This window comes from Siniperca chuatsi, linkage group LG16, assembly GCF_020085105.1.
Source record: "Siniperca chuatsi isolate FFG_IHB_CAS linkage group LG16, ASM2008510v1, whole genome shotgun sequence".
NCBI lineage: Eukaryota > Metazoa > Chordata > Actinopteri > Centrarchiformes > Sinipercidae > Siniperca > Siniperca chuatsi.
This window is the reverse complement of record NC_058057.1, coordinates 19,733,381-19,759,518: the sequence shown is the minus strand read 5'-3', so window position 1 is coordinate 19,759,518 and position 26,138 is coordinate 19,733,381. Positions and strand designations below refer to the sequence as shown.

The 26,138-nt window shown below is 40.6% G+C and overlaps 1 protein-coding gene across 1 annotated transcript in view; it reads right to left on the bottom strand.

The window, feature by feature from the left end:
• Nucleotides 1-5,361: 5,361 nt before the first annotated feature.
• tmem121ab (transmembrane protein 121Ab) overlaps nt 5,362-26,138 on the bottom strand; it is a 38,031-nt gene continuing 17,254 nt past the window's right edge. Inside the window, exon 2 of the mRNA XM_044169867.1 lies at nt 5,362-8,934. Within this exon, the coding sequence (XP_044025802.1) occupies nt 7,124-8,068 (945 nt within the window). The 5' untranslated portion in view covers nt 8,069-8,934 and the 3' untranslated portion in view covers nt 5,362-7,123. The remainder of the gene's footprint in view (nt 8,935-26,138) is intronic.

The window sequence follows — 26,138 nt, the reverse complement described above, 5'->3', positions numbered from 1 at the left end:
TTATATATATATATATATATATATAAAACTGAGCAAATGTTATAAAAATATAAGAAATCAGCAGTCATTGGTAAAAGAAATTGGAAGCTTAGCATTAAAATCTGTGCAGATTTAAATAGGAACAAGTTCCTGTTTCATTGTCAAGTGAACAATAATTCCTATAACAAGCAATTAACAGGCATGTTGCTTTAGCAAAGCTATTCTCAAAACTTCAAAATAGAAATAGTCAGTCTAGGGTTAGTACTATTGGGATTGGTTCACGGAATAGCAGCTGAACATACTCTGGACTGACAAATCAAAGTTTAAACCTATTCAATCTAACCACTGAGTAGACTGCAGAAGGCCCAAAGAAAAACAGGTTCCCAAAATATTAAGAGCCCAATTGCACAGTTGTGGTCCAAAAATGATCTAGGGTCACTTACGCTTTTCTGGACTGGAAAATAAATTAAAAATCAAAGAGTATTTGGGGGAAAAATAGTTACAACAGTATTCTCCCCTGTCATGCAACACTGTGGGGACATCGACTAAATGGACATTTTAATCATGTAATCATTGTAAAACTCTTTCAAATATAAATAATACATTTGATGTATAATTATACTTTTTTTTATCTATGTTAAAATAGCCATTATTGAAGCCATTATTGAAGGAAAGAAACACATCAATATAACACACACACATATATATATATATATATATATATATATATATATATATATATATATATATATATATATTTATATGTATATATATATATGATGGTATTCGGATGTTTTGTGGTTGCTATTTGATTATTTCTGTGTTGCAAATGGTGTTTTTCTTTCCTATTTTCTAATTTTAATAATTTTTCTATTTTGTCTTTTTCTTTTCTTATTTCTTTCATATTTTTGCTATTAATGTTTTTTCTTTTTACATGAGATGCATCTTCTGTGTTTCTAAGTCTATTGCTACTCCTGAAATCTGTTCTATGTGCCCCATTTCCTTTTGCCAGTTGGGGGCAGCGCAACAACCTGTAAATGCAACGTTGACATGTTGCAAAGTTGGTACAGCAGTCGTGCTAACAAACATTTACCTGTTTACACATCGAGCAGCCATGGAGCAACATTAGCATTTATTTGGAGTCGTGTTTCTGGCAACCTGACAAACGTAAGTCCAATCCCCCCCTTTTTTTTAGCTCAGTTTTGGTCTCCACTAACTCCTGAGGAAAATATCTGACCTTTTTGCTGCTAAGTGCGCCACTGTCTTCACCAGCTAGTCGCTAATTTTGTGTGTAGTCTGCTGTTTGGTTCTGGTCAGGTAACACTAGTGTGAAGTAGGTAAAGCTTAGACGTTAACATGGTGTATCTCGTTTTTTTCATCCATACAGAAACGTAAAAACAACACGTGGTTTTATGGGAAATTACCTGCTGTAACTATTTCTTGAGGAGCAAGCACACTCACACACACACACTCCCACACACTGATTATATTGAAATTGATTATACCTCTGCTCAGGCTGAAATGGGTTAAGCTATACTGCACTGGGAATTACATGATGTCACCAAACTTCGTGTTTGTTCTTGTTATTCTTCTGCAATCTAGCTAAATGAATACATATTCAACAACTGGTAATTCTACCAGATTTTAAAGCTGATAATTTTGAGTGTGAACTAGTTTGCCTCTAATTTAGCTTTAAAGTAAGAACGTGATGTGAATGATATGTGATTAATATTGTTACACACATAACTAGACTAAAGATTAAAAGTCCATAAATCTGCTTAAAACTCATGGAGAAAAGATGCTCCTTGCAACTCTGGGACTTGCCTGAGAATCATCATGTTTTTAAGTTTTCTTCAGAATCAAAGTGATCCAGTGATAATTGTCTGTACAACCATGGGAACACTGCAGTCAGAAACTGCTAATACCTAATTCGCATACTTTTAATGCCGCGTATTTGCCAAAATGTAAACAAATGTAGGTTAAAAAGTTGTGGGGCTCAAGTTGTGGCCAGCTAACTCACTGAGTCCATGGCAACATTACACTCCCTGTTTTTTGTCTGAAAGAAGACTCCACTAACTGTCATAGAGAGCTGTGAATATGCAAACATATGGCTGCAGAAATGTCATCATCCAAAAACACACTTTTGTCTCACAACTTTAATCACCTTTTAGTAGGACTGAAGGTCATTGTTTGTTGACCAAGCCTCTTGTGGACAATAAATGTGTTGCAGTTTCATGATAGAAGCACAGTCAAAGAGTGATTTCCATATAGATTGCTGTGCGCTGTGGGTAGTATAGTTGAAGGGGTGTGTGGCCAATAAAGTGATTACGGCGTGAGAACAGAGACATTTACTAACAAGTGTGAAGCAGAGAGAGCAGCTGGTGAAGCAATTGAGTGGACAAACCCACAAGTCAGCAAATCCTTGGTGGTAGTCAAGAGAGGGACTGTAATACTGAAAACGCCACCTTCATCCGATTGTTTCTGATTTAATTTTGCTGAGACTAAGTGCTTCAGGAAGTCATGGATACACAGTAAATCACAGGCAGAGAGAGAAAACGCACATTTACCCACTTATTACATATAGAGAGAGCACAATTACATTCCTGATTCGCAGCCCTGGTGATTTATGGATGAATCCCTCGCTCAGAGGGTCTCAGAAAGGTGATCTCTTGCAGAGGCAGCCACAGGTAATTTATTCTTTTCCCAAGTTTGCCATTTACTTTTCCCCCTCCAACCACTTGTGCTGACAAGATTATTCAAACAATAGTGGCATTATGCTGTCAGCCTAACAATGAGCTCTGATCCAGACCAAAACAAAAGATTTGGTCTCAGTCACAGACATAAAGGTTCTAAATATTACCAAGGGCTGGTTATGTGGCTCTTATTCATACAGGGGGACATTTTTAATTAAATGTTGGACCTGGTTCTCCTTTCCCATTCTTTGAAAAAAAAAAAAACATTTTGCTGAGTCTACTGTTCAAACAGCATAAGAGAGATTTAATAATGTGAGTTGCAGCAGAGCCAACCAGGCCATCAGCTGTCCACGTAGGCTCCAATCTCTCAGACATTTTGCCACCTCACAATGCTGCATCTGTGGTTCTGTTAGAGTTAAAACATAATCCCGGTGTCATTTCAACATTTAGAGTTATAGCCCATTTACATTTAATAAATCATTTTGTGGTGCACGAGGTGTGTAATTAAATTTTTTTTCTAATCTACTTGTTTATGTTGCACCGAGTCAAACCTAGATTAACTGCTGTCCCCGCTAACAAGGATGCTCTAAATATAGACACCTGCATGTGACAATGAAGTGCGTAAGGTGACAAGATTTTGAGGGATTATTTATTGGGCGAGAGTTATATACCTTGCTGTGGCTGACGGATGATTGACAGTAAACAGTTTAATGCAATGTTTGCATTAATGTTAAAACAATAAGTTTGTGCACAGTGAAAAAAACAGATTAACAGAAACCTATTGTTCCCTGGTTTCCTACAGCATATTATGTAATTATGCAATGGTGAGTCCTGGGTTTGAGTCTGACCAAGGACTTTTGTCACATTTCAAGGTTAATTCCAATTTATTATAACTTGGGTCTTAAAAAATGTAGATTTTCGGAACCACTTTATTTGGAGGTAAAACTGAAAGTGAGTGCAACCAAAATGTCAGTAATAATCCCTCATTGCACAGGAAAACCATGCGCATGTACTGCTGTACAGTAAGTATGGTCAGTCAAAGTTGAACCAGAAAGTTTGTCTGTAAACTGTGATGCATGTTTACTACAATGGACAGTTTGGGTAACAGTGGTTTCACACCAAATGTGCAACAGGGCATAGTTTGCATGAGGTAGTGCGAGTAGAATGAAATGCAGCAAATGATGCTACAAAGCAGCTATATAGGATGCTACAGAATGTGAACAATCACAATGTTAAATTTCTTTCCCCCGTCCTCTTTGATATTTTCTGCCATGCTTGAGATTTTTCCCATGTCCTCCTGGTAAGGTCGGAGAGTAGAGTAGACAGTAGAGTGGCTTTTGTTTGGGGGTTTGTTTGAAACCTGTATGATTGTCTGACCACATGTTTTTTTTACTCAGACCTTTTTTTTAGCAATGTCGCCATGTTCCCAGATCTCAGCAATTCACTTTGTGAGTACAATGTTAATATTACTGATAAGAATCATGGGCAAAACTATGAACCAGAATGATCCTGAATAATTCAGGAATTATCTGGAATTCTCTCTCTCTCTCTCTTTTACGTTCTGTCACTCTCAACTGTTTACTTTATAGTAATGGCAATGCATAAATAAATAGAGTAAAATACAATATAAATAACACATAACATATATAACACATCATATAAACAACTTCCTACAGCCATGAAGTTCTTCACAATTATGAGCATGGTGAAGAATTCAACAGTAGGAAATCCCCCGCAAATAGCACCAAAACTACACTATGTCAAAGTTGATTAGTATTTTTTTTGGTCTATAATTAGGCCTTACGGTGGAGAGTTACTGTAAGATAGGAGCTGATCTGAAAACAGACAACCAGAATGAACTGGATGTGCCCTGAGAGATACGCCTCAGAAATATTTAATGCTCCACCGGCAAGAACAATCTATATGTTTCTAAAGAAGAGAGTCTAAGAGAAGAGACTGGCAGTTTATAGAGCTACTGTAAGCCGCAAACTGATCCTGCTCACCTAGTTAAACGATTGGTTGTTTGATGAGTTTGAAGCAACAATATAGTGGGCGTGGGGAATGAAATCAGCACTTCAGTGTGTACATTTAGTCTCTGTGGTGCAGTAACTTCCTGAACAAGGTTTTGCGAGTTGTCCTCTCTGTGTGTTTTGCATATTTGGCAAAAAAACGTCCTAGTTTGTAAGTAAGCAAATATATTGTAACTTGGGGCAACTTGCCAACCAAGCATAATTTTACCCGAACATAAATAAAAATATAATTAAACTGTAGTGATGGCTGTCTTTGGTTTGCTAAGGATATTTGGCAGTACAGTGAGCAAACCTACTTACATCTGTCCTCTTTCTGCATGTTTAACCTTGCAAATGAGGACAACTTAAATTAATAATAGCTTTAATGCCAAATATTAAATGCAGTCATATGTACCTTTTGTAAATTATAATAGGACTGAAGCTTGTTCTGATATTTGCCGTCCAGTCAGTTTGATTTAGCTCTAATGGTTCAAATAGGAACAACTTTGCACTATTTTGAGAACCATGAATGAAATCCAAATGATCTTTTTAAAAATGGCCTATATTATGCTTACATAAAGTAAAAAGAAATGTCACTCTTTTGGTAATCATCCAGTCTCTTTGTCACTCTGCAGCTGACAGTTATCGTTAATGGAGTGGGGCCATTCAGGGTCTGAGAGTGTGTGTGTCTTTGTGAGCTGAGATCAGCAGTTAACCTTCATTAACCTGATGACAGTAAAGTGACTTTCCTCATGTGGCTGCCCTCTCCACCTCCGACCACAACACTTGGGTCAGTTAATGCAATTCTCCATGGAAACACAAAGGCAATTCATCAGCTGTAAAAGTTCTGTTTGATAACTGACAGCGGGTCGGTGCAGAGAAGATTAGTGTTAACAGAACAAAAAGGCAAGTGGGAAGGTGATAAAGAGAACTGGGAGAAAAAGGGAGAAACATTTTTGAGAAAAGGTTCATACATTTTTATCACATTTTTATCACATTTTAAAGATAAATTCATTGCTTGCTTTCCCCAAATGTGGTAGCCCGAGGGGTAGGAAATTAATGCCGAGTCCAGGAGGATGCTGCTCAGCCTAAATATTTATGTGCTGTGTGGATTCTGCCATGCAAAAAATAACAGAAATGGTTTTGCTGTAGCTATTCTTGTTGTGTCACGGTTGCTTTCAAGCACAACAAGAGCACCAAATATTCCTTAATTTAGCTAAAAATAATATTTATTAAATCACAATGAACTATTTGGAAAAAGAAACTATACTCTCATCATTATTCTTTTACTTATACTTTTATTAAAACATCATTGGCCTCCAACAAGTAAAGAATGTACATAATAATAATGATAATAATAATAATTATAATAATAAACTGAATAACATCAGAAAAAGTATTGTATGTTATTGTATTATCATTGTTATAGTTTTATCTTTTGTCAATTCTTCAGTGAGGCGTTCTCTGGACTCTGATCTCTGCATTCTCTGACTTCAAGGCTTGAGCTAGTTTTAGAGGAATGTACAGTACAGGAAACAAAAAGTATCTTACCCCATCATATTTTTTTTTCTTCTGACATCTTTACATATTTTGTCTCATTTGCAATTTATCACACATCAACAACTCACATCTGTTCCAAAATAATTTGAAATAACCTAAATCCTCCTGCGGCGAACAGGTATACTTGCAGGCACACGTACTCTAGTGACTAGTGTGCGACACTCGCACACACAGTAAAACACACGCTTGGATGCCTGCAGTGAATGGTATAGTGCTGAGCTCCAGTGCTTTAATCAGACCTTTGGTCGTAAAGTGTCACACTGACCGAGGCGGCGCAGCACAGAGCTCATTCTCAGCAGAACCAAACACAGAAGGAAAAGCATTTGTCTGCCACCAACCTTGCTCTAGCACAGCATAGATAGCCCCCCATGACTGACCCTTGTCACTCTCTGCTCCTCCTCTCCATCAGTGCTTCACGCTGAGTGGTATGTCCTTTGGTGCTGGAATTCAAAGGAAATGCCACAGATGCACTGTTGAAAAAGTGACCTTTTAAAAAATACAAGATACTCACCAAGGGGGGACCAATGGTCCGTTTTACACAACATAATGTCACCGGGCTACGCAGTGTAGATATTGTCTCTTAATAAAAGTTTGAACTTTTAAAACATTTGAAACAATTAAAAACACAACAGCACGATTAAAAACCTTTGACTTGATTTCCAAAGTCTGCACGCTGCACTCAGAGTCAAGTGTAGGTTTACAGTATGTTCTGACAGGCAGGTAATGCTGAAAATCTCTTTTATGGTTTCGCAGCAGTTCATGTGGGCTTGACGAGAGCAAAATATCATCCTGTCATGCAGCTGATTTCTCTATCTACCTCCACTCCTGGAGCTTTCATAAAAAGCAGTCAGTTTCTAATAGTGCTCAGTCCAGTGCTGGCGGTCATGTGTCAATGACGTCCTGCGCCGGCGAAGGTTCATGTGGCAAACTGGTGGCATTGGGCAGCGGCTGCGTGTGGCTGACAGAATTCTGCTGCAGCTCTAGCGCCATGGCGTTCTGTGGGTGGGGGAACTCCTTCACCTGTCTGCGGTACTCCAGGAAGGTGGACGCCTTTGTGGCGATGGCCACCACGTTCTTTCCGACAAAGATGGTGGAAACACGGCTGTCCTGAAACAGCACCATGTTTACTCCTCGTATGAGGATGGTGACCACGTTTATGGTGACCAGGCTCAGAACTGGGTACAGCATCATCTTCTGGGGCGACATGTGCTCCCCCTGCATGCTGATTTCGCTGAGCGACACGCAGGGCAGGATGAGCAGCAGGATGTAGCAGTAGAAGAACATCAGGCCCTCGGCCCAGATGGGCAGGCCTGTCCGCTGGGGCTCCCACAGATTGGCTTGGATATCTAGCAGGTCCAGCAGGTCCAGAGCCACCCAGAATAGACGACTCCTCATGTCCTCCTTCTTCCGGAAAGTTCTCACATATTCCATACTATCCAGAGCCACTAGAACCAAGTACAAGCCTGGTACACATACAGATAATAATAACGTCAGAGCCTTCCGGGCCACCGTCTCTAAACTCTTCCTGTCTGCTTTGCAATTCTGGAAGACAAAGTAGAGCTTGATCTCCAGGACAAAGATGTACAGAAACCAGAGGATCATGGCGTATCCTCGTCGGGCGGTGCGCACCTCGGCACCGACCCACACTGCCACATAACGCAGCACTATGAGGAAGCATACATCCCCTACCAGCACTATAATACACACACCAATCTTTCTGGGACCCTGGTTCTGCTCCACCAGGTAGGCGTCCATGAAGGCCATGCTGGTCATGATGACGATGGTGGTCAGGCACACGTGGCGTTTGTCTGGGGGCGGCAACACCATGGTGAGGACACCTGCTGGCTCTCACTCTCAGTCCCCAGCTTTCAAAAGTAAAAATAGTCCAGAAGGTAAATACGGCAATGTGTCAACTCCAAGCCTTTACGGTTGGAGAAAAAGGGTATTTAATGTGCTCTGACAGCTCTGGTTTGCACAGGAGCAAATGTCCAGCTGGTGTATCTAATATTAAAATAATACAATAAGTCACTGCACTAATAGTCCATAGAGGAGGACGGTTATTGCAATGTAGCAGCAGAGCAGTATGTAGAGTCAGCGGAGAGATTCTGGCTGCTGATTGCTCTCAGACCATGTGAAAACAGGAACATCACCTCGTTACTCAGCGCACTTCCATTGATCCGCCTCTGCCCGTGAGCAGCAGCTACACCAAGGGCTCTACAGCTGACACACCATGACTGATAGTAATCCACACACAGTCAAATGGAGAATACTCTGAGAGCAGGCTTGGTCTAATGGACATGCGATAGGATTGCGGGACACGGTCCTACAGTGTAGAAATGTTTATGGAGGTGTTTATTTTTGTATGAGACAGTGTAGGAAGCAGTGGATATATGCGTGCCCGTGCTGCAGCTCAGCATGTGTGAAGAATTCCTCTTTCCATACTCCTGTAGACGGCGGTGCAGTGTGTGTGGCTCCTTGCAATCCTGCAGTGTGAGTGAAGGGAAACGGAGGAGAGAGAGGAGAGGAGTCTGCAGTGGCCAGAGGCCCCCAGCCGCCATAAATCACGGAGACAGCAGGTCAACGGCCCATGAGGCCTTGCGTCCGACTCCGGCTTCCCTGGGGGGAGGCTCTTACACTGGGCTGAAGATCCATCCTTTCCCCCTCCTCTTGCCACATGCCAGCCTCTCCACAACCTAGAAGAGGGAGAAATAAAGAGAAGAGGGGGAGGGCAGAAGAGAAGGAGAAAGAAACCTGTCAGCACTACTGGGCCATATAACACAGTTTTCATTGCCAACGGCCCTCCACATATGAGGAGCCAAGAAATGTGTCAGCTTGGCTCAAATATAGTCTGTTTCACTATTGATAGGGCAGAACATATTGCACATGTTACAGAAGGACTGCTTCGGGATGTCATTACCTCTCTATTGTCTGTGATGTGTCACAAGACATCTGGATGCATGGCCTAATATGCTCCGATGGTAATGTTATTATATTCAGCATATTTGGGGCCATAATACTGACTAGTTTAATTTTGGGAGTTAAATTAATAGAGGATTTATTACAAGAAATTGTAGAAACCAATTTTAAAGTCTCATATATTAGCTAACTGGCACTTCTGTTCTTCTTTTTTCTGCATTACTTGGCACTACATTTTCAAGGCTAAATGGGAAAAACAATGGCAAAGAGTTCATTTCCTGCACATGTTTTGAGTAAGTCTGGTGTACTGTAGTTTCTAAACTGAAACAAGGAAATTATGATTGCAGTATATATGCAGTAGAATTTTTACTGAAGGATTATTAGGCAGTGTTTTTCATGGAGTGTCAGAAAATAAATTGCATAGAAAACAAAACCACATTTCAAATGTAATATGTCTCCTTCATGCATGCTCAATGTCTACACTGTGTCAAACTGTACATTGATGATAACATTCCCCGCATTTTTATTTTACCGTCAGTCCATGCTCCATTTACAGTCTATTTTTGTTGAATGATGTTTCAAGGTGTTTCTGTTTTGACCTGTTTAGTATTCCAGTTGATGTGTGTGTCGAGGCGTGTGACGGGTTGGGTCAGGGGGGCCTCTCATCAACAGTCCACTCGGACATTTATAGCAAATTCTTTCTTTCAAAAAGTACAGATGCCGAGCGCTTAACTCGCCAGCAGGAGCCCACCTTATGCACTGGCCTCATCCGTAAATAACACAGCATGTGCAAGTATTAGCATAGAGAGGAAACAAGTCTGGGTAAAAGAAAGTGTAATGTGTTAATTGAACAGAAACGTCTGTCTCTGTTCGAGTTTGGTGAGCTTCAGCAGAAACTACAATTTATCTGTCGCTCTGTTCTGTTCTGTTCATTTCTGTCTGCTCCTCCTGTCACTGGATCCTTCAGGCAGAACACAAATAAATCATATTAGTGTTTCTGTCAGCTGAGGTACGTTTCAAATCAAGATATGACTGTATCATTCAGAGAGCACTGGCAGTGCTCCAATAACCAAAATTGTTTGGCTAATGCAGGTGACCATGAAACTTCTGTCTCTACAGTATGTAGCCATCCCAAAATATTCCACCAGGTTATAACTGACCTGTTTGTGACAGCTTAATTCAGTATTTCAGAACATATCTCAGTGTGATAAAACACTGACAAGTTAAAAAGCCTTCAGTGTGTATAAGCATTAAATATCGATCTTAAAGGGGCACTCCAGTGAGTTAGTATTGCTTTTCCATAAAGATGAGGGACCTACAAGAGACAGATTTAAAGAAGGTCAAAATCAAAGCAACAAGAGACGCCTCAGCTTAGAGGCTAAGACACTGACTATAAACCGCAACGTCCCCGGTTTGAATCTGGCCGGAGATCTTGGATGCATGTCGTTCCCTATCTCTCTCCCTCATTTCCTGTCATCTCTCCATGACAGCATTGGGGTTATTTTTTCCCTCCTGAGTGAAAGAAGACTTTGTTCAGGGGTTGAATAGTACTCTCCATGACAATTTGAATTTGCCTCTTTAACTAAGATTAGGTACCACTTTCTAATAATGTACCCTTTATATGCTGGAACTAATGGCTTTATCAATGGTTAATAAATCATTTATTAATGCTTTATAGATCACTTATACGCCATTAATAAGAACACATTTTGGTTTGCCAGGTTGTGAAAAATCTTATTCTTTCTATTTGGTGATAATGCAGTTATAAATGTTAGTAATACATTGATGCTCATGGGTTTCACACTTTTTATAATAAGCTCTTCGCTTTCTTGCTGAGAGTTAGACGAGGAGATCAACGCCACTCTCACATCTGTACGATAAATACATAGTGGGAGCCAGCAGCCGGTTAGCTCAGCTTAGACTGGAAACAAGGGGAAATGGCTAGCTTGGCTCTGATAACAAAATCATCCTACAACCAAAGTATAAAAACGACAATTTTTATAAGGGGTTTTGTGCCTGACTATTTCTTTTCACAACCTGGTAGCCCAAAAGCTGTACTTTTTAATGGCTTTTAACCATTAGCCATTAATGAAGTCATTAGTTACAACTTAAAACCCTTTTGTAAAGGGTGCCTTAATAGAAAGTGGTACCAAGGTTGGAAAGAACATCTATTAAAAGAAATGTCACAACCTTTAATTTATCATCAACAGTGTTTTTAACAAAAACTGAAGGCCAAAGTTCTAAATTTGCGCTCTTGCCATTTACTGATAATTTTAGCAAAACAATTGCCAACCTTTTAGTGATATTGATTGGATTAATTTTAAAAAGCCTATCCAGAAATGCATTACAAATTGTTCCACCACCACTATGTTTACGTTTCTCAATTAAAGACTTCTATTTCACTCCCATTTTGACTAACTGAGCTCTTGATATGGGAGATTTAAGTATGTGATAAATAAACATGAGTTTGTTTTCAGTCGCGCTGTGTGAAATCACCAAAACAAAATTGGCTTTTGAGCTTTTTGAACGAGATCCAAAGATTGCGGAGACGTTATTTTTCATCATAAAATACCGCCCTTGACGAACATGAACTGTATGCACACCCATAAAGGATAAACAGAAAAAACCCACTAAGATTAATAGCTCCTTGCAAAAATTTCAATGGATGCATTGTACTCTGTCATTGTGACATATCCTTGTGTGTTGAAGAAGAAAAGATATATGTTACATCTAATAACATCTCAAATCAAAGGCTGTCAGTGGAAGCCCAGTTTAAGGAGAGCATAGCACCAAGAACGAGCCTCATTTGTAATCCAAGCATGGATTTGAATGTTTAAAACCCATTATGTAGAACAGGGCCTAAGTAAGAGATTAAATTCATAAGATGGTGATTAATTGACTGATTAGCAGAATGCCGTGGATCATTAACATGCTATAAGGAAGGTTGCTCCCACATATACAGTACATCACATTATCATTTAAATGCCATTAATTATCAAAAAAGACTTTGAGATTGTTTCCCTAATGAATGGATTACAACCGGCGTGATAATATGAGAGTGCTAAATTGGATGGTTTGAACCTCCCAGGAATTATGACTTCAGCTGCGAAACATGGATCCCAAGATGTCATCGGCGTGATTTGGTGCTACATGGGCGCTCCACAAAACAGGAAGCTGATGAACTTTGACAGTAATAGATGATTATTAATCCTTTCTGTCATATATTGTAGAAAAGTGCCTTTGTCTATGTGAAATGATGACAGAAGTGCACTGCTCTGTTTTGCGTATTCTGCTCAGCATTTATAATGTATAACTCGAGACTGATGATCAGCCCTGGGTGTCACCGCAGACATAGAAAAGAGAAGGAAAGACATGTCTGTTGATATGTGATTTGACAGCTGTGACGATTATCATTTCACATCTTGACTTTTTTTTCCCCCCTGTGAGAGCACGAGGCCTCTGTGTACTGCACGCTGCACGTTTCAGCTTTGCTTATATGCTTCAATTACAGCGTATTAATTATGGTGCACTATAAATAGACAACATGGAGGGCTGTGAACTGGCAGTACAACAGTTCTTCGCAGAGGGAGACTATTATTGTGTCTGTGGTCCAGGCCATTATCTCTCTAAACAGCCAGCGTTTCCTTGTCAGGCAGTTATATTAACAGTTGGCCTCCCTGACTGGCCGCAGGCTTCCACATGGATCACAACAAGGACAAAGGTTGGGGCAGAAAGTGACATTACTGCTGCTTTTTCTTGTTTGTGTTGCCAATTGTTATAAAAAACAGTAAGAGGGTCTGTTTGGGCCAAAGAACAGGACAGTCAGTACAACTGGAAGAACAGTATTTCTGCACAGGATTCTTCCACTCTCTACCATGTGGAGAAAAATCAAATCAAAAGTGTATAGGTTTTTTAAGCTGTGCTTTTTCCAGGTGTTGCTTTTGAACATGCACGAAAGCCGTTTCCTTTCAAGCACTGACTTAATTACCTGTATTCTTGATGTTTGTCTTTTTTGACACAAGCTCAGAGCTTAAGGATAGTAAGGTCTTCCAAGCTTCAAGAAGCTTTTCTTTTAACACTGAGGTGTTCTGACACTTCATACACCTTGTGAGGGCTGTGAGCTAGCACTTGTTTACAGCAGCAAAATCATTTCATCCTCCAACTGTGGATGGTGTGCTCTGTTACCTGTAGGCTTCAAAGAAGACTGAGATGTTTATGCTTTTGGGAAGCCGCATTGTTATGCATTAAATGTATCTTATTACATCCCCAACTCTGCTTTCACTCCACGCTTCTGCTCTCCTTTCTCCTGCCTCAACACCCCAAGGATGATCAAATGTTTACGTCAATGGCAGCAACACTGCAGTGGGATGGTGCAGGTCTCCAGAGTGGTCCGTTTTGTCCGAGATTTATGTCAGGTTGTCTTCATTAGGGCCAGAATGAGACCCATATGTTGTCTTGGCTGCCAGCCATCGCCATCATCTCAGCAGGTGTTCTGCGCCGTCCTTTGTGTTACAGTCGGTGCTTGGCTAGTTTTGGGAGAGGTGGCAGATTGCTTTGAATTCGCCCAGTACACAGAGCTCGGCACAGCTCAGCTGAACAAACGCTTGTACACACACAGAAGCTTAACACACACGTATGTAATGCAAGAGTATGCGCGCATATACACACATGCACTCATGTGTGCATGTAGGAAAGCTCTTACACACACATTTTCCTTGCCTGAAAGGTTGCTGACAGGATGGCAATCTGCAGGTCACGGCTTTATCCCATCTTTCACAAGCCTGATAACGTTCTGTAACCACACACTGATCACATACATCATGTACTGATTATAACAAAGCATGGTATTATATCCCCAAAATCCCTGAATACATTTTAAGAAGTGTCTCAATAACCAACCTGGCTGTATTCAAAGATGTCAGCCTGATTCCCCCAGTCGAACTGATGAATGTGTGTGACATCTCTTAGGCGCTCAGCACATTTCCTTAATGTATTAAAACCACCAGACTCAGCTGCCCTCATGGGGCTTAGCCTTGTCTGCGATGCATTATTCACAGTGTATATTTACTGTATCTAATGGATCAGTGTGATGCCGTGTTGGAATTCTAAACACATCTGTTTTGCATTTTGTTGTCATTATTTTCGACAGGTTCAGTCTTTCCCACCTATTTTGTGCAATTCAAAGGCACGTACCACAATTAGACAAAACACAATACACAGGGTTTGTATGTTACTTGCTGCTCTTAGATTCCCATTTTCTTGTTTTCTTGTTATGCCTGCATAATATGCTTGTAATTGCTTATGAGGTTACACTGGAATAGAATACTGAGGAGGATCTGAAACTAAGGAGAGGGCCGTGTTTTGTAGCGGTGGCTAAGCTCATTTTATCACCCACTATGGTTGATTAGGGCTGATCCTCACTCTACTTTGCCATGTCACATTGTGTGTGTGATACGCACTGAAGGTTCATTTCAGCACATAACTGTAACTAACCCAATCTGTATTCGGGCTGTCTGTGCTTTTAAATAGCCGTGGGTGTTGATCAAACGCTGCTTAAATCAAGCACGCTGCACATGACAAAGGATAGATAGCTGCTGTGCAGGGTAGGCCCCCATAATAGGGCATTGTATAGGGTTAGATGTTGAAAGAGCTCAAAAGTGCTTTCCTCCAACTTGGCCGTCAGCAGCAGAGACAGGGGCCTTTTCAACATGACAGACGTGTCTTTTTCTCCCCTGCCAACTCTCAAAACGGCCATAATGTGTGCGTCGTCAATCAAAGTGTATTCTTTATTCACAAAGCTGGGGAGAGGATCAAAGGCACCATGCCACAGTGAGTCATCATCAAAGTGAAGAGCAGCCCTCTGACATCCCACCCGGCAGTTAGTCAAACACAGGAGGCTAAGATGACTAGGTGCCCAATGTATACCCACGAGACGAGACACTCTTGAAGTACTGTCCAGAAATGATGCTGTTTAAGTTGCTGTGAAAAGTTTAACCTTTTGTTTAAGTACCATATAATTTCTATTTTGTCTTAACATGCAGTTTGGAAAAGGCTGATATCAAAAGTATCAAGTCAATACATTGAGTTACTGCACTGCACAGACAGTGCTGACAGCACTGAGAGCCCCTCTCCACTGTTCCATTAGCTTCTGTAACTCAATGCAATCTCTCATTGAAGGTTTCTTTAATCTGCCTCTCTGAAAAAGTGAATCCTGGGGTTTACCATCCATATTTTACAACCATTGAGTACTCCACCACTTCCTATTTGATTTTGAACCCTTTATGATTTTATCAAAGTTGAACCATGATTCCAGCATTCATAAAACTATAGTCCCCATTAGTTTTTGTGTGTGTTCCACCTACACTCTCTTTTCCCTTCTTTCACATTTTTAGCTGTAACCCCCGCTGTGTAAAAAATGTTAACCATGTTCAGCCATTCCTGCTGCTTAAAACAACAATAATATTACATGTTTTTTCAAAATATTTCTTTACTTTCTAGACAAATGGAGTGAATTTCATGAAATACATTTGAGCAAGGTCCAGGGCTGGATTTTTGGTAATTTGTGTTATTACAAATGTCAATGGGAGTTTTAATGAGGTTTCCATACTACTTTAGCAAAAATGTTGTGGTTTCACTTCAGCTCTCTGTATAGCACAGGCTTCTCTTTCCTGCCCTCTGTCTGTAAATATAAATAACCATTTGAGAGCATTAATCAAAACTTAGTGTTATTACAAATGTATAGGGCCAAAAAAGATAGCTGAAAAGAATAAAACTGTAAATAGTTTATAAAGACTTTAAAGCAGCATTAACAAGCAGCGGTGGAACAAGCTGTAAACACAACACTGACATATTATGACGTTAAAAAGTTGATATGACCAAAGTGTTAGCAAACAGTTGCCCTTGTCCACATCCAGCAGACACCAAGCAACAGCATTACTTTGGAATTTAGTTTCCACCAACTCCTGAGGGAAATATCTGGCTCTTCAGCTGTTTAATGCTCACCAGCTAGTCGCTAACTCTGTCTGTCTGCTGTTTGGTGTTGGACAAGTAGCGTACAGTGGGTTTATTAGTTTTTTGTTGTTGTTGTTGCTAAAAACAGCTTCCTGTGTGGTGAAAATGAAAAAAACCCAGTAAAGTTGCGGACCAGAAAACCAAAACAATAAGCTCGAAGACGCTAAAACACTAGGTATAGAGCGGAGGGGAACTGCAGAGATGCTGAAATTTCTCTGTGGATTTATATGAGCGACCCTTTTCACATTACATGTAGTCATTTGAGCCATTGTTCATAAAAAATATTGATTAGTACAGCATTAAAGATGAAAACCGTGATGTTCTGCCAATACTACATGGCATTTGAGTTGATTGATGCTTTTGCTATGGGCTATGAAGACCCCTTTTGTCATTATTTAAGAGGAAATAAACCCAGTGAGAAATGGGGAAACACTACCACTACTACTGTCTGTGTAAACCTGATCCTATAAAGAGAAACTCCACTCAATTTAAGAATTATTGCAGGTTACACCTCTGGTCTCGGACATTTCAGTTGACCTACAAAATACACTTTAATACCCACATGTGCTTTAGCTTCTAATGCTGCTGTCAGCTCTGATCAGCGAAACATAACCTCACCCCCTGGAAATAACCCCCTCATTTTTTCTCACTTTTATCAAAATTCCCAGATTGCAGTCACTGAAGCAGGACTGCATATAATTCCCAGCTGCTTTGTCCCTGGCTTTTGGTTTTGCGACTTAAACTCAAGTAATAACAATTAGAAATTCCTGAATAATTAAGTCTAGCTTCCTTTTAATCCCTTCTGTTGAAAAAACACACTTCAAGCACATACTGTAACTACCCCTCACACTGATAATTGGATTGTCCCCTCTAGTGATTGTTGTACGCCCCCTCTAATTTTTTAAATTGAGGGCCACAAAAGAGCATAAAGTGCCGCAGTGATTACCATTACCCCTCATCTTTACACACAAACACACACTCAAACAGACATCTCTGGCATGGTATCGAAGCTGTACCGTGGTAACACGCTATTACGCACTCCTCTAGCTTTTAATTCTCCCATGCACTGATGCAAGAGTTTAACAAGCATATTGATTTGCCCATGCGATACCAGCTCTCATATTAATTTCTCTAATGATAATTTGGGTGTGTGATCACCCAGGGACAGAAGTGATTTTTATCCAGCAGTTTTACAAGGAGACCCGTATAATCTTTGTCAATACCCCCCCCCAATCTCCCCTCCTAAGCTTGCTCTTTTGCCATGCCTTGCAATTCCTCCTCCTGTGTTCACTGTTGCCATTTCTAATCTGGCCACCCTAAGGGAGGTGGCATCCATACCTCATTCCAGTCACGCTTCCTTTCTGTTTGCTTTCCATCCCACTTGAGGGTAAAATGACTTCCCAAAGACATCAAAACCTCACAGGTCATATTCAGTATTAATACTTTTTGCATTGTGTTAATGCTGCACATAGTGGCTGTAAATGTAGAGAAGTAAGAATCCTCTGAGTTTTGTCAGCTAGTGTTTAACCACCAAAGCTCTTTGTTTTCTGTCTCAATTAAACACCCACTCACCCTGCTGTTCCCACTAGTTTGCATAAAACAGATGTGCACTGGCAGGTAAAAGGGCAAGACCAGTCACCTTCATGCACCGTCCTCAGAGGGAAAAGTAACTGGAGAAAAAGAGAAAGGAGATGAGATGGAGGGAGAGCGGGATTTAAGCAAGAAAGCAAGGGTTGCTGTTCCACGTGATTGAGTAAAAGGCAAAAGAGATGCGATACAGGGAGGATTTGAAGTGCTGCTAATGAGCTGGGAGTTAAAACGGATAGCTTTGCAGAGGAAACAGATTTAAATATTACCAGCCAGGGATTTATGAAGAGAGTGTGAAAATCAGGCAGAAAGAAGCAAAAAGAAGAAGCAGAAATGCCTCTTTCAACAAGTCATTTCATCTTACATTCAGTCTTAAAAACTTATTTTCCATCAAGCAAGTGAAGAAAATCTATTGATGGTGTGAGAAATGTTCCCCATTTTAAGAATGATAGGTTTTTTAAACTGAGTACAAGATCATTTACTTTAAGTAGAGATGTTTGGCAGCGAATGAGGATCTTTGTCAGATTCTGTTCATGTGCTTTCTATTACATCTGTGAAGTGAAACCGGGTATTTGACAAAACGTTGCAAAGCTTTGAATGTGTCTCACGGGCAAGGTGTTTCCTGAAGGCGACACCTGCTTTGTATGATAATGAAATGGAAAACAATATTTCACTCAGGATTAGACAATTGTTTGCCGTGCGACTCGCTGAGGAGTGGCGCATTTCTTGGGAACTGCTTCCGCGGAGGTGTGGTTGGGTATGACTAAAGTTTAGAAGTGCTGTGCATCTCTCAAAAAAGGATTCATGCAATTTATGTTTACTTACTGGAACTTTACCAAAACCAAAATAATTGTACAACTGTGATAATTTTACTGCGCATACTCTCCATAAGACCGGGCATTTCCTCCAGGTCTTATGAGTGTTTTCTACTAGCAATTATGGGCTGTGTCATAGTGAACAGTCTGTGGTAGCTTATGGTGTGAATCTGCTCAGGAGTGTGCAGTTTTTGATGGGTAATTGATGTCAATGGGATAATTTGGCTGTGTGTTGCAATTGTGAAGCAGTAGCTGTTCAGCTCTCACACATACATATTCATTGACAGCAGCGTTGGGCAAGTTACTTGAAAAATGGAATCAAATACTGATTCTTTATTACTCCCTACTGACTGCACATAGCACTCCAAGAGTCCTATTCTCACAGAGAAGGTGCAGGGTTCACATACCTACCATTGTATAGATGCATGCACACCTTTCGGTGATGATTACTAAGCATCTGAAATCTCAATTTACTGCTAACTTGAGTCAACTCTTAAGTGTCCATCATGTAGGGAGTAGTGAATGAGTGAACGAGGGCTTGATTTTAGACACAGTCATGGGCTATCAAGTAACATCTTCCACGCTGTAGCTCCTCCCAACGTCAACCTGAGTAGCGGTCTAATCAGCAAGAGACAGAAACAATACTGAAGTTACTATTAAGAACTAAACCAACTAAGCTTGTGAAATTAGTGTAAGATAACAAGCAAACATCTACTTCTTTTATTAGGCAGCTCATGCCATCCATAATAACTGTCACCCTTCCTCACTGAACACCAGCAGAACTTTGTGCAACATGCTGATCCAAAAGCCAAAGAGCAATGAGGAGACTGCAGAATTTGGCAAAGTTGTAATCTGTGATACTAGGTTTCCTGACACCAGTGCTGCAAGATAGTGGTCCACAATGTTAGCCATAGGGCTAGTATTACAATATAGTGATCTGTGATGGGTGTCCTTAGAGCCAGTGTGTCAAGATATGCATCCATAATAGACATTCATTGACAATTAGGGGTCAGGTATTTCATTATGTGTACTTAAAAGAAAATGAATCATGGCACATCTAAAAGGTGTCACTTTATGGAATCATTAAAATGGCTTATCCATTTAACAATTTGTTGTGTGCAAGAACTAGTGCGCCAACAAGACCCTTCCGCAGAATGGGCTTTCTCAAGTACATCAAGCACCACTGATATCCACTTAATGATAATAGCATGTTCTATTCTTAGTGCAGGCATCTTCTTATCAGTTAGGAAGGTTTGAAGCTATGCATCAAAGAATGACATGATGAACATCAGGTTGTTGATATAAACAGCCTTACAGAGGCCCCCAAGCAGATGGGGCACACTAATAAACTTCTGTTATGTCATGCTCTTCAAACAATGCTATGCAGTAATTTACAAACAATCAACAATGCAAAGGAGCCATTAAGATAAGCAATTAAAATCTGAGCTATTAATTATGTGACTGCGAGCAATTAAACTGTGAAATATAGAGAGAAGCTTGTAAAAACAATTTTCATACAAGCCTGTTTGTAAAACATATGTCAAATGTAAGTTTATGCGTAACAATTTATAGGAATGTGTCGCTGAATTCACCAGCCTCTATTAATCAGGAAGGAAACAAGGGCCCACCTGGCAAAGGCCCAGCCACCTTTTGTCTTGAGGCTTGAGGATATTAAATGAGTGCAAAGGGGACTGTGGCTGTTCTCTGGTTCACAAGTATTGAGCTGGCTATATGTCACAATATATTGTAATGTAAAAAATGTTATGTGCATCAAGGGGCTGAAAAACACACAGCAGTGCTTAATGTGTAGCTTACTGCACCTTAATGTGTATGGTATAATTGTCATGAACAACCAGTGGCTTGCCTACACTTCCACCATTATTGATCTGCAGGAAGCTGTGATTAAGTTCATGTCATTTTGAAGGTCAGTGCATCCAAATACACATTCTGGTTACTAAAGTACCAAAAAGCCAAACATCTTCCCTACATAAAAGTAGTTTTATATATGTCTAAAAACTCTTAAAGTTTATTATTTTTTTCAAATTAAAATATGACATCTGTGGACACTAGCATCCACAGGAGGATTAGTCAGCATAAAGGCTATGACATGCTAACTAGGCAAATAACTTTCTCCAGTCACAGCATCAATGTAAACTGTGACATAAACTGGATCGCGACATGGTCAGATTCTTACTTAGAAACTGCAAATCCAAGGAGCAGATACAGCCAGTGACGGAAAGGTGTTAAGTTTTTAATCGAAGATGCTCAAACTACTTTCCTGTCAGATTTGAATGTGTAAGTTATATTTTATGCTGTCTAAATGTATATTAAAGGTAAATATATAGGAAATTGGTATATTCTGAATCTACTATGATACATTTCTCTGATATGTATGAAATTTGCACGATTATTATTTGACAGATTTCTTGAGCCATCAGTCTACACCCATATTTCAAGACCATATTCTACATTCTGATCTTGCATAATGTAGCCTACTTTTCATGAGAAAATTGTTTATTATACTGTAAAAAATAACTACATAGTTAGATTGTTCTTCAATGTTTAGGCCTATGTTTTGCTAAAAAAACTAAAGCTGAACATTTTATTTTAAGTCTTATTCTTGTTATATCTAAAGGTGCTTGAGTTGTATTGTGAACACTGCGTCATGAAGTGATTTAAACAGCGAGAAAAAGTGTTGTCCTGTCCTTACTCAAGGTCTCAGATGAAGCTTGGGGGGTTGTTGTGAGCTGAAAAGTCAATCTGATCAATCAGCCAACTGCTGTCAGCCTTTTCAAATGAGAACAGCCTCCATCTGTGGAAGTGTTACGCTGATGTATACCACACACACACATACACACACAAACCTCAGGCTAGCCTGCACTTTCATAGGCAACAGAGTGTGTAGAGGAAGAATTAAAAAACAGCAATTTGCTGTCTTTTCTTCAGAATGTGCTTGGTGTTTCCAAATGTGATTCTGCCTTTGGGCTGTGCTGTTGCCTTTATTAACAGATTAAAAGCCAAAAAGTAACTGAGAATTAGCAATTCATCAGCAAGTTATTGGCGGTTTGGTCTCGCCAAACTGGGTCTAAAATCATTCAGGCCATGGGCTCCTATTTTAGCAATCCTACTTTTTCAGCTCAGAGAGGAAGTCAGTGGAAATACACTGCTACTGTATTTCTTTTTGAGGTTTGTAATGTCCTTTGACAGACGCAGAGCCTTATTTAACTGCCTCCTACATTGACATGCAATTTAGTTTTTGCTAATTATAGGGTACAGCGGTCATAAATTATTCCATGCTCTTTAGCTCTCCCTCACCCACTCTTTCTTTATACACAGACACAAACACACACACCCACACTAACCATACAAACAAAATTACCCATCTGCTGAATTTCACACTGAGGCTGAATGTCACATACAATGGGATGCTGCACACTGACTTGGGGTGGGGGCTGAGAGGCAGAGAGAAAGAGAGAGCAGGCGAAGAAACGAGAGCAGGGAAAATCCAACAGTTCATCTCTCTCCTGCTGTTAAAGGCCATTCATAAATACTCAGCCTTCACTCCGCCTCACAGTCACAGATTCTCTGAGACTGCAGTGCCTCGGCACATCACAAGCAACGCTTTAAATTATCACAACACCAAAAGTTGGAAATATAAAATGCATCTTAACAAGAGTAGGAGCCAGAAAAAGGCAGCACAAAAGTAGCCTGCTAACAGCAGAACATGCTAGAGCTCCCTAATTATAATAATGAGACAGTGACAGAGCTGCTATATCCTGCAAGCAGCAGGAAGGTACTTCTAAATTCTAGTATTAAACATGCGTTCTGTACACGTGTGATACTGTGCAAATGTGTCACTACGTCATGGAGTTAATAAGGTCAACACAGACAGGCAAACCCACAGAGAGGCTAAATGACTGAGCAAGAAATACAACAAAAGTAGTGGGTACAATATTTTCTTGCAGATTTTATATTTCCTATATAGTAAATATACAAAGTACTTATTACTTATTAAATGATTTAAAGCACAAACACTGAAATCATCCATGGGTCCCCCGTAGATAAATGGCTCTTGGTTAGTTCAGTAGCAGATACACTAGCCCAGAATCCCTAGAAATTACGTTCATATTTTGACAGTTCTGCACCTCATGATTTACGTGCCAACAATGTTCAATGCCAAAGCAGGAGGTACTGTGCCCTTAATGTAGCGAGGTGGAAAGTAAAGTTGTGGTGTTTGGTGTGGTGAATAGTCGTGTAGCATGTTGGTGTCCAGTCACAGACCTGCAATTAAGCATTCGCTGTTTTATTAACCATAACCACAATCTTTTCCTAACCTTAACCCAGTGTTTTAGTTCCCGAACCCCAACAATACATTAATCATAGTTTATTTATCATAACCACAATCTTGCCCTTAATTTACTATAGTTGCCATGCGCAGATATTGTAGAATTGTTCAGTATTGACGCTCTTGTCTGCCAATAGGGTTGGAAACATTTACCTTGTGGAAAAATAACCCCAGTATGATGTTTGACCTTTTCAAAAAGACATAAATAACTTATAATGTCTAGCTGAGGCAAATTGCATAGAGACTAGCTTAAAAAGTGGTGCGATTTTGGCTGTCTATTATAATTCAAGCAGGCATAAAAAAAGTAGTTTAATTTTCTGTACCTCAGTTCTCCCTCGCCTGGACTAAGATGACTCATGTGTCAGGACAGAGTTGGAGAGCTAGCAGTAGAGGAAGGGTTTTGCCTAAAATGCTAAAGAGAGGTGCCTAACTCTAAAGCTGCACTGGGTAACCAACATCAGTGTGAGTGACAAACACAGGCATGAAGAATACACACTCTGTCTTTTTTCTTCTCTCTTCTTTCTGTCTCTCTGTCTGGTCATAAATGTTGAGTATCCACGAGGGGGAAATGCTCCAATTCTCCCATTTCTCTCCTTGAGCGAGCTCACAGATTCCTCCCCTCCTTCCCTCTCTGCCGCTGTCTCCCCCTCTGCCTCCACGTCTTTGCTGTCCTGATTCCCTCCTTATTTCACAGAGCCTGTTTGACCTGTGCTAAGGGGATACGACTCTGCCCTCCTCACCCCACACAGAGCTAACAATCTTCTCCTGCTCCCTATTATGCCGAGCCTTCACGGCTCAGACCTCGCTCAAGGTCATTTATTCAAGGCTAAGCTCATGCTGTTTATATTTACATAGCGAGAGAGGAAGAACAAGTGCTTAGACTCAGAATTGAACCTCAACAACATGCAATATTTTTTAATAATGATTTAAAACAGTAATGCACAAAGGAGGATGAGTAGCCAACTGGCATGGCATGTTTAACAAAGCATGTGAAAGCCAAATTCCTTTGTTGCTGAGGCGACCGGTCTCCTGGCAGAGACTATTGTGTGATATTGAAGAACAGGGCTATAATGAAGATGTGGCTCCCTGGAGAGAAAACACTCGTGGCCAGTTTCACAGACATGGATTACGCCTGTTCCTAGACTAATTTTCCTTTTCAGCTGATGTCTCTGTTGAGAAATCTCTTTAGTTGCAGTCTATGTGTAACCGGCCCCCTGTGTCTCACTCCTGAACCTATCCTTCAGGTCAACTGTCTGGCCTTTTCTCTCTTCTATCTCTCTAAAAGCCTTTTACCACATAGACTCCACACTCTCACCCCTCTACCCCTGGCTTGGACTCTAGATTTAAGACCTTAGCAGATAGCACAAGTTGTACGGCTCCGGCTTATTCATCATGTTAAATATCCCTTAGCCTTCCGCTCCCTTGGTGTAGATTATTCAAATGACGGCTCCCTCATATTTGGAATTAGGCTGTAGACATATCGGCTCATAAATTGGCTCTATCCGACACCACACTCCAGCTGCAAAGAACTCCCGTGATGTATGCTCTTGTGTGTCATAATGTACTATTATTCCATTTTGAACATGCTAGTGGTTGCTTCGTCTGTGTCAGCCACCAAGATTAGAGTCATAAAACTTGGCGCTGAGATGATGTGACATTTCGCCTGGGCTGTAAAATCTCTGCAAGCTGATTGTACTTTCGCATTGTAAATTCAAAGCCTGCAGTAAGAGTACTGAGTCAGGATTCTACATGTTAATGGTATGTTAAATGTGTGCATACACAGTTAGGAGTGTGTGTGTCTATTCTTGTTTGTATGTACATTTATTCCATTTACTTAAACACATCCTCTGGTGATGTCTGTGATGTGTGTACTGTATGAATTTATACATGCACCATTTACAAGACCTATCATGAGATACATTTAGGCAACTCAACTCTCTGCATGAGTGTATTCAGCCATGACTGAACATATGTGCACACTATAGGCAGTATATGCATGACTATGTATTTGCCTCTTTGCCTCTCTCTGTCCTCCTGCATGCGTGCTTAAAACTCTGTATGAATATTCATCACACTTGCTGCACTGTGTGTGTGCGTGTGTGTGTTTGTGTCTGCGTGGCACTATCAGTATCTCCCCAATCCATCAGGTGGGGTGGCAGCGGGTTGTACAAGGGAAGGAAAAGGGACAATGAATGACATTGACAGGCAACGTGCTGCCGAACGTCTCCCCGTTCCAGGGACACTGAGCTGATCGCTGATAGCAGATGTGTGTCTAATTGCGGAGGGGTTGGGCGCCCTGGATACGTCTCTGTCTCCTCTGTCTTTGCCTGCCAGGAAGCTAAGCCCCCTCCAGAGCCCCCAATAACTGCTTCTAATTAGAGGCCTTATCTCTGTCAATCACTGCGCCTTTCGCTCTCCTCTGCGGCCCGCTGCACGGATAACAGGGTAACAGGCCTGGCCAGGATGGCGTGGTGGTCACAGAGGACGAGAAAGAAGATAGACAGGGAGGAGAGGGAGAAATGCTAAAGGGAACTGACAGAAGGAGAGGGAGATTCGGAGAGGGAGGATCAAAGAGGTGTGTGTTTGTATGTCTGCGTGTGTGCTGAAGTGTGAATGCACGCGCTGTGTTTGCACAGGTGGTGTAAAACTATAAAAGTAGAGTAAAAAAGGAAGGATGTGTTTAGTTCAAATAAACTCAGCTTCCTCTGATCCATCTATGCAGATCCACTGAGCTACTCCACCGGACCGGTTGGAGGTTAAGTGCTTGACTCAGTGGCAACTTAACAGTAGCTATTGAGTGCAAGGAGAATATGCATTTAACTTCCCCTCCCACATTTTTCTAGCTGCTTCTATTGATGGTTTTCAGTCACAAGACCAGTTGTCTACCCTAGAGGCTATACCGCCATGCTCAAAAATAAAATGATTAGGTAGTGGTTGTAAAGAGAGAAAGTGGTACAGTATACATGGTGCAAACAAGCATTTCAGACATTCCCTTGGACCAGCTAACATGCTAATGATGTTACTATTCTTGGCTATCACATCTAACAGTTCATGGCTGTTAGATTCTGACTGTATGGATTTTAAGAGGAAAGCTGCTCAACGTTTGTTGAAATGTGAACTCAATAAAAGGCTACTCGGGTCTCAAGAGCAAACTTCACTTCTTATAATGCCAGCAATCTAGCAGAGCCAAACATCACCAACTAATCAGATGACTTGTACGTTT